The 9,523-nt window shown below is 39.5% G+C and overlaps 1 protein-coding gene across 4 annotated transcripts in view; it reads left to right on the forward strand.

The window, feature by feature from the left end:
* Nucleotides 1–3,937, forward strand: part of AHCYL1 (adenosylhomocysteinase like 1) — a 39,617-nt gene extending 35,680 nt beyond the window's left edge. For 3 of the 4 annotated variants that reach the window (XM_057728732.1, XM_057728568.1, XM_057728639.1), the window contains exons 16-17: nucleotides 1,128–1,248; nucleotides 1,762–3,937. In XM_057728732.1, the coding sequence (XP_057584715.1) occupies nucleotides 1,128–1,248; nucleotides 1,762–1,768 (128 nt within the window). In that variant the 3' untranslated portion in view covers nucleotides 1,769–3,937. Of the gene's footprint in view, nucleotides 1–1,127; nucleotides 1,253–1,761 lie in introns of those variants that run through there. The other variant, XM_057728813.1, reaches the window with a different exon arrangement.
* Nucleotides 3,938–9,523: the final 5,586 nt, after the last annotated feature.

Consider the following 9,523-nt stretch of genomic DNA (forward strand, 5'->3'; position numbering starts at 1 on the left):
AGGAACCTATACTGATCCCCAGACTGTTGCGTGATTTGGCAAAATGAGTATCTTAAAAAGCATCGGATTTAGAGCCAGGATTCTAATCCCTGGTCTAGCACTTAGTGGTGTTTGGGCCTCCGGACAAGTTCTGATTTCCAGGAGCCTCAGTTTCTTTATCAGTAAAGTGAGAATAATACTACATACATTGCAAAATTATAGTAAGAATTACAGCTAATGAGTAAAGGTGCTTTAGCACAATGGTTTAGGGTAGATGCTCTTATTCTGAGTAGCTTTATGAAGTTTAATAAACTTACTACCACTGATTACAGCCTGGGACCAAAATGAGAGAAACAGAAACAAATGTAGGTTTTATTGTCCATCTTCTTTGAGATATACAATCTTCTCTCAATCCAGGGGTCAGCTGTGTTGTGTTCATGTGACATAATGCATCATCTTTTTAGTTCTTTGCCTTTCTGAATATGGTACCAACCTCCCTTTTCATTGGTCAGCCCAAACACCTGTCCTCTTAAAGCTAAAAAACTTCTTGCTCTTGTCCTCTCCAACAGCTTACCTCAGATTGATTTTTGGTCTTGGTTTTTTGTTTTTAATTCATATTCATAAAGGTAAGAACCCAGGAAGCTTATCTATGGAAGACTAATACATTTGTGCCAGCTGCCTTAGAAATCCATGGTCCTAAGATTTGAGGCCTTTATGGGTCTTACCCTAAGTAAATGTTGTGACTTAAATAACTCTTTTGACCTTACTGGTGTCCACTTTGATTCATAATTTGACTATAATCCAGCTAAGGAAGTTGCTGCACGAAGATGAGAATAGTGCATGGTATGTTTGCCGTTGAGGTGAACCCAGAAGCTTTGCCAGAGAAGAATGGGGAAGTACAAGTCACCCCATTTTGTCACCCTAGTATATGGCTTTCTAAATGCACTCTGGGTGTACTGAGAGAAATTCCTTAAAGGCAACTTTTAGGGTTATTTTAATTAAGCAAATATTCTGAGTTAGATTCTTTCAGAGTTATTCCAAGCCTTGTCCTCTCTCCCAAAAAGCTTCAGGTGAAAATAGCGGGAGGTTATGCCCTGAGAGGCATATTTGAAACGGAGTCTGCTCCGCTGCCACTTTGTTCTTCCTAGATGAGTACGTTGCCAGCTTGCATCTGCCATCATTTGATGCCCACCTGACGGAGCTGACAGATGACCAAGCAAAATATCTGGGACTCAACAAAAATGGGCCATTCAAACCCAATTATTACAGGTAACTTGGGGGAAAGTAAGTGAAAAGCTCTTCTCCCCAGTATTAAGCCGCAGGCTAGCCAGATTTCTTAAATAGTGACATAGCTAATTTTGAAGAGTACAAGAACTCTGCACCACACTAACAAGGTAAACAGAGAAATTGTATATCTAGTAGTAGATATAAAGAAGTCAGCATTTTCTAAGATTTTGGAGCTTGAGCCTACCCCCCAGAGATTCTAATAGAGTTAGTCTAGAATGGGGCCCAGGCTTATTTTGTAAAACTTAGATTATTCTAATGTATTGTCAGGGTTGAAAACCACTGACATGTTATTAGAGAGCAGGAGATAAAGCTGGAGATGGCATTGTTGGAAACCCTTTAGAAGTGCGGGGAGAGAAAATCCCTGGGGAGTTACCACAGGAATCCCTGGCCTGGGCAGGGGAAGGACCCTGGACAGTGTTCTCTGTTTCTGATTCTTCTCTTGGAACTCTCATATGGAAGACACAAATACTAACCAGTCAATCTCTTTCTTTACAGATACTAACGGACCATATTACCAAGGACCAGTGCACATGAACCACACAACTCTAAAAGAAATATTTTTTAAGATAACCTTTATTTTCTTCTTAATCCTTTCCTCTTGATTTTTTTTTCTCCCCTATAATTTCTTTCTTGTTTTTTCATCTCATTATCCAAGTTCTGCAGACTACACAGGAACTTGCTTCGTGGCTCTTTAGATGAAACTGAGATTTAAGGTTTCTCACCCTAGTCACTAAAGAAGGATTTTACTCCCCCAGCCCAGAAAAGTGATTCTTTCTTTACCATTTCTGGGGACTTTATAGTCTTAATTGGGTACCTTATTAACAGGAAATGCTAAGGTACCTTCTATGTGGAACAATCTGCAATGTCTAAATTGCCTTAAAAGAGCCCATTTCTTAGCTGCTGAAATCAGTGCTCTTTCACTTCTTCAGAGGAGCAGGGATGGTACCTACCAGGCAGGTAGGTTAGATGTAGGTGGTGCATGTTAATTTCCCCTAGATGTTCCAAGCCCTGTTTCCTGTATAAAGGTGGTATGTTTGGTTCAGAGATGTGTACTAGTGAATGTTGCTTGTTAAGATCCGGTAGGCCCACTTGGATTTAGTACAGCCCTTCCTCCACTCCCACCAGACCCTCTCATTTTCCAAGTTTTTAACCAGATTGTACTCTATTAAGTTGAATTTTCGTCCCCTAGCATTTATTTCTATTGGGTTTTGTGTTTTTTGGTTTTGGGTTTTTTTTGTGGTTTGTTTTTTTTGTTTGGTTTGTTTTTGTTTTTTTGTTTTTTGTTATTTGTTTGGTTTTTATTTTTTTGTTTTTTAGTAAGAAAAATGTTTAGTTTTAATACTGAGGAGCTGCTTGAGTGGTTTGTTGTTATCAGTTTATCTTTTGAACCTTTGGAGCTAAAAGTGCAGAGTTGAGTCTAGAGAAATGCTGATCTCAAACTCTGATGATCCCTCTTTTTCTAGTCCATAGTTTATAGCATCAGTGAACTGGGGTCATAACAGCAAATTTTATCAACCCATCTCTGCCCCATCAGCTTGTGCTGAAAGCAAATTTCTTGAGCCATTACTCAGTATACAGCACTGAGCTCTATCTTTAGGATTTATCCTTTAAGAGCAAATTTCTAATCAGCTGTGCTTCTGCAATTTAAAGTACTTAAAGGGAGGTAGATGGTGGATGGGAGGAGGAGAGATAAATTGGGTCAGGATGAGGGAAATTAGCTCCATATAACTTGTCTGGGACTTTGGGCCCCATATAACATTAGTTTTACAGAAGCAGTACCACTTTTGATTGACACATGTCACAGAAAGTTTTTGAACTGAGATCTTAAAGGGCAGTTTGTGCATAGAGAAAGTAATCAGTATGTCCTGGCTCACGCTCTGAAAGAATCCCCAGAGAGGCTCTCTCAGAGATCAGAGAGTATATTCCCATGCCATGCACCCTGCTTACCAGCGTTTCTGCATGGTCAGATGAGCTTTATGCTCGTGAGCTTTAAGTGTATAATTATCCAGGATGCTAATTCCTCAGCTTGTTCTAGCTGGTGATCCTTCAAAGTTGGGTCAGGCATTAATGCTAGATACTAGAAATTTTCATTTCCCTTTTGCCATTGTTCAGAGAGACAGACATTAATTAAAAGCAGAAATATAAGAAAGGAAAGCTTTCACCCTGTGACTTCCTAGCAGGGGACAGTGATCTTGCCAAAACTTTTTCCCCTTTCCTGTTTTTCCCTAACCAGCCCCTTCCCACTCCTTGCCAGTGTAACCATGCTTTCTTCTCTGTAGATGCTAACGGTTCAAGCCCTTTACCCCAGGGCATTTAACTATCCAATCAGAACAGCACATCCTTTAGGGGAGGTAACCTGGCCAACAGTGGTATCCATCGTGTCAGCTCTGCTAGAGGGAAGGGGCCCAGGTCCTGCTGCCCGCTGGCCTGCCCCCTGCTCCCATACCTATTATTGTGTCCATAGGAGTACTAGGTAAGGGCTCCGTCTCTGTCAAGCCATGTAACAAAGGACACTGTGGGAAAATGTCTGGCATCAGAGGGAGCATGTGGAGAGCAGCTTGGGAGGAACAAGTTTATTTTGTATTGAATGATTTTTAATGAATGCAATATTAATCCTTGCAGATGAGCAATAATCATTAAAGTCAATTAAAATGATAAAACCTTATTGGAATCCTGTGTCATTCTTGGTTGGACAGCAAAACTTTCATTAGAACCTGTTCTCTAAGATGGGACAAGTCATGGGTCAGTTAGCAGTATCTAAGAAAGATCTGTTTAGGACCTCATATGCACAGGAACCGGCTGGGTGCAGAGCTCTTCAATAATATCTTAAATTTTGTATGCCTGCTCTGTGCCGAGCATTGGGCCTGGACACTTTCACTCTAACTTCTTTCAAGGAGGAGACATTGCCTAAAATTCAGGCCTCCTCACTTACGTAGTCTCCTTATAAGACCCTGTACCTAATTCTTTTCCTTAAAAAATACCTCCAAAGTTATGTAAGCTTCAGCCAACCCCCCCCCACCAATACATGTATCCATCTCTGAAATTGACTCCATGTTTTCTGATTTAACAATATATCTGTTAATATTGTTCAAAAGTAATACCTTTTCTAGTTTGTTAAATCAGTCCCAAACAATGTTGATATTTTCAGTGCAGACTGGTAAAATGAGTGTTTTTAATTCTGTGAGGTTTTATCCATCCACATAAATTAAATTTAATACAAACTTCATATTGCCTAATTAGAGATTTAAACTTTTTTTTAACTGTTTCCTGAATCTCTTTGATAACTACAGTTAAAAAAAGTTAATCTATTATGATGGGAAAATATCTTGAAGTTAGAATATAAAGAATTTAAATGCACTGTTGACCCTATAGTTTTATAAATTCTTCAAGGTGTTTTTTATTGCCTACCATGTGCTAGGATCCGTTTTAGATATTTGGGATACATCAGTGAAAACCAAGACCTCTTCCTTTGTGGAATTTACATAAAATCTCAACAAGCCTCAGCCTTTCCCTTTCCCTTCCCCTTCCCCTTTTTCCTTTACCCACATTTCCACCATTAGGTAGAGCAGGCATCCACATGAGTTCGCAGCCTGGTATGTGCTGGTGGGAGATGGGGGTGTGGTCTAATGCTGGAGTCATCCTGCACTTAGGATGGGGTGGGCATCCCAGTGGAGGGATGGCAGTGGTGGATTGGGTAGGAACAGGGAACTTGATTAAATAAGCAGAAATATTAAGGATAATAGAAGCCAGCTTTCTCATTTTTAGAGGGAGTGTTACAAATCAGAAAGGGAAAAGACTAGAATAAACTCTGGTTAGGTTTGAGTAGGGGATGTTGGATTTTTATGTGAACTCATGAATTTCGACATAAAGAAGTATAGGGGAGCTGTGTCTACTAAGTGAGCCATGGAGCAGCAATTCTCTTCCTCCAGTGCAGTGTTTACACCTAGCACCCAGATTCAGGCACTGCATTCTCCACTTAAAGGAGCCAGGACTCTTTGGAGAAATGGCTGATTCCATGGCTGGGCAGGAAAAGTACAAGATGAGCAAGAAAGCAAGGAAGTACTCAAAAAATGATTGCATGTCAAAAGGACAGAGAAACCAGCCTTAAGGGACTTACACTGGACAAATCTGTAACAATCTGAGCATCCAAATAATGGCTTATAAATCATTGAATAAAAGAGGAGACTACAAGTCTATACTGACATGAATGAGTGAATAATGAAGAATGAGATATGTAAGTAATTTCAAAGCACCTCTCCATAAAATATTCCTTAAGTACAATGGGGAAAAGAGTATAGTTTTAAAATGGAGAAGCCTGGCAGAGTTCACCTTAAGTGAACAAAATGGAAGAAATCTAAATCTTCCACAACTTGATAGGGTTCTTTGAGAACACAGCATCCTGTCTGTGATATTTCTGCCAAAGACGCAGAACCTGAATGTAATCATGAAGAAGTATAAGATAACTCCAAATTGAAAGACATTTTACAAAATAACAGGCCTGTACTCTTCAAAAGGGCCAAGACTGCCAATGTCAAAGAACAGCCAAAGAACTAAAGAGACATGCAGTAACAATGAACTGAACAGGGTCATTTTGCTATCAAGAACATTGTTAGGACAATTGGTGAAACTTGAGTCTGGGGACCATGTGGTAGTAACATCGGTGTTAATTTCCTGATGTTAATGGCTGAACTGTGGTTATATAAAATGTGCTTGTTTGTAGAAAATTAACAGTTTATATTAGGGGGGTGATGGGTCATCAGGTCACCAACTCACAGATGGGTCAGGAGAAAATAATATACTACCCACATTTTTATGTTTGATTACTGCTAATTTTTTTTTTTTTAATTTTTTAATGGTAGTTTCAAGACCAAAAGAAAATCAGACTTTGGCTTTATCGTTTTAGAAAATTTTAAAGATCTGTTTGCTCCATTTAGGAACATCTTAGACCAGATAGTAATAATAAAGTTATTAAGCCTTCTGGGTTAGCAAAGGAAAAGTAAGGAACAGGAAAACAATATTTTACATGCCTACACAAAACAAAGTATTTCACTTGACAAGCTCAATGAAAGCAATATATAGACCTGGTTGGTTCAACAGGAAGGTGGGGAGAAGGGGTGTGGCTCTACTCCAAAGTGCTCCCTGAACAAAATCGTACCTGCCAAGTAACTTCTGAATGTGGGAAATTCCAGAGAAGTTTGTGAACTTTAAAAGAATGTACATTAAGAATTTACATCACTGCTAACTGGTTGTGAAACCTTTGGTTAGAGGAGGCATCAGCAAACGATAGCCCTCACACGAGCCAAATCTGGCCCACTGCCTGTGTTTGCACAGCTTACAAGCTTAGAATAGTTTTTTACATTTTAAAATGGTTTTTAAAAGTCATGACTAATATTTTATGACTTGTGATAATTATATGAAATTCAGATTTCAGTATCCATAAATGAAGTTTTGTACACAAGCCACACTCATTCATTGATATAATGTCTATGCCTGCTTTCATTCCACAAAGGCAGAGTTCAGTAGGTGCAACGAAATGGCCCACAAAGTCCAAAATGGCCCTTAATAGAAAAAGTTTGCTGACCCCAGGCATAAAGTTTGTGTGAGGTACAAAGGGAAAGATGTGTCCGAAGGCATTTGATTTGCATTCTGTTAGGTAGGAAGAGGAAGTCTCTGTGAGAGCAGAAAGTGAGACAATGAAAGCATTAGAAAGTAAAGAATATCAAAGAGTAGCCTAGCCTAAGCAGCACATGCTAAAGCCACCTGCATCCTGGCTAGGAGTCACCCTGGGACTAGGAAATCTCAGCAAACTGATAAAGCAATGTAAAAATATTTTAAAATTTGTGATTCCAGTTTAGAGTGTGTAATCAGTTTAGACTTAGTAGTCAATTTTAAGTCGCAATCAATTTTTTGTATATATACAGGATTGGAAACTCTACACTATTGAAACTTTTAATAATGGCATTTTGTTTATTTGTTTTATTGTGTTTGTTTTTTCTCCACTGCAACCACCAGATGGCGAGTTTTCCTACATTGTCTGGTTGTCCCACAGGATCTCTGGTCAACAAAGGATAATAAAATATAGGTTCACAATCCCCTCTCTGAAACTCCTGTGTTTTGAAATTGAGACTATTTCAGATTTTTAGGAAATACACAAATATACAATTTATTATGTCATACCTATCATGGGGGTGTGGAGCAGCATTCCGTAATCAAACATGTTAATGTTTCTTCATTAAGTTTATTAATACAGAATAAGGGATAAATATAGACTATTAATAGCCTCCCGTCAGTTCAGATCAGGTTTTGCTGGCAAATTAATTTGTGCCAAACTTTAGGGAGAAAATTTTTGGTTTTTAGTATTTTTTGAATTTTGGAGTTGTAGATAAAGGTTTGCAGCTCTGGAATAAGAATAACACACAGTGTTTGCTGTATAACTGGCTTCATTTTAAATGCTTTACACAATTAGCATACTTGAGATCACCTCACAATAACCCCATGAGATAGGTACTACCTTTATCACCATTTTACAGTGAGGTGAAGTAACTTGCCCAATAGTATACAACTCCTAAATTGGTGGAGCTGGAATTAACCCAGACAGTCTGGCTCCAGGGTTCATGCTTGACTCTAAGGCACTACCAATTCTAGGAAACAGCCCCAAACCAGGATTCTAGTATCAGAGTCATATTCTGGGCTGGTAAAAAATAGAGATTCCTAGATCCTATCTCAGACCTACTGAAACAAACTCTCAGGGCTATAAGGAAGTCAAATGTCTCTCCAGAGTCACAGTGCAGTTGATACGTAGAGCTAGGATTTGACCCCGGTCTTTCTGGCTCCCTGTGGCCTTTCTCTGGAGTCACCTTGAGACTCCCCAAGGATACTCTCAGGCAGTTATCCCCTGGTACTCACTTCTCAGCAGAGGAAACTTGGCATGGGCGTGAAGACCCAAACTGCAGGTGCCATGACTTTCCTAATGCTTCCTGAAAGCAGGGCCCGACCACCTAGGGAACCCGCTGCCTCCTAGGGCACCAGCCTCTGCTTCCCGAAGCCAGAGCCAAATTGGGTCAAAGTTACCTGTGCTTGGAACCCCAAAGATTCACTGATGAGCAGTTGGGCCCTTGTGCTCTGGTTGTTCTTAAATCACCAAAGTTATCACACATATTCATTACGGATTCCTCCATTTCAGTGCTTAAACACCAAACAAAATGCCCTTCTCTTCAATGATTCTTTTGCCTTTGTATATCTATCTGGGCAAATTACTTCCCAAGGGCAATTCAGAGGTGTTTTCTAGTCAGGGGAAATGTAATACGGAGCTGAAGGTCAACTGAATGTCACAGCCTTCTCTGAGGTGCACTAGCTCTCATTGTTTGCTTTTATGCAAATTTGTCAGAGGGGATTGGTTTGTGTAAACTTTTTTTCAAGGAAAGACTGATTTATCTCAAGTCTAATGGTAAGAGTTAAGGAGGAAACTCGCACACACACAACGGGGAGCAAACCAGCACTTGTGGCTTTTTCCTGTCTGTGCTGTGGGTTTCCTAATGTCCAGCAAATGAGCTCTTTGCTCTTTTCTAATTTTCCTCTCAAAGTCAAATGAATCAGATGAGAGTATCACTAAACAATATGAAATGAAGATGCTGCAACCCCTACCATTTTTTTCCAGAAATAAATCTTTATAATATTTATGTTCAACGGATTTTTTAATTGAATTCTTCCTTTTTCATTGTGGAAAAATTCACATAACATAAAATTTACCATCTTAAACTTTTTTCTTCTTTTTTTTGGCCGTGCCACACTGGCATGCAGGATCTTTAGTTCCCTGACCAGGGATCAAGCCCGTGCCCGCTGCAGTGGAAGCATGAAGTCTTAACTACTGGACTGCCAGAGAAGTCCCACCACCTTAACCATTTTTTAGTGCTCAGTTCAGTAGTATTGTATACATTCATATTCTTGTGCAACCATCACCACCGTTCATCCGCAAAACTCTTTCATCTTGTGAAATTGGAACTCTATGCCTGTTAAACAAGAACTCCCCATTCCCTCCTCCCCCCAGCCCCTGAGAACCATCATTACACTTCAGTCTCTAAGAATTGGACTTCTCTAAGTACCTCATATAATTTTAATAATATGTACTTGCCTTTTGTGACTGGCTTATTTCACTTAGCATAATGTCTTCAAGGTTCATCCATGTAGTAACATGTATCAGAATTTCCTTGCTTTTTAAGACCGAGTACTATCCCACTGTATGTATGTACCATATTTT

Source organism: Hippopotamus amphibius, chromosome 1 (genome assembly GCF_030028045.1).
Source record: "Hippopotamus amphibius kiboko isolate mHipAmp2 chromosome 1, mHipAmp2.hap2, whole genome shotgun sequence".
NCBI lineage: Eukaryota > Metazoa > Chordata > Mammalia > Artiodactyla > Hippopotamidae > Hippopotamus > Hippopotamus amphibius.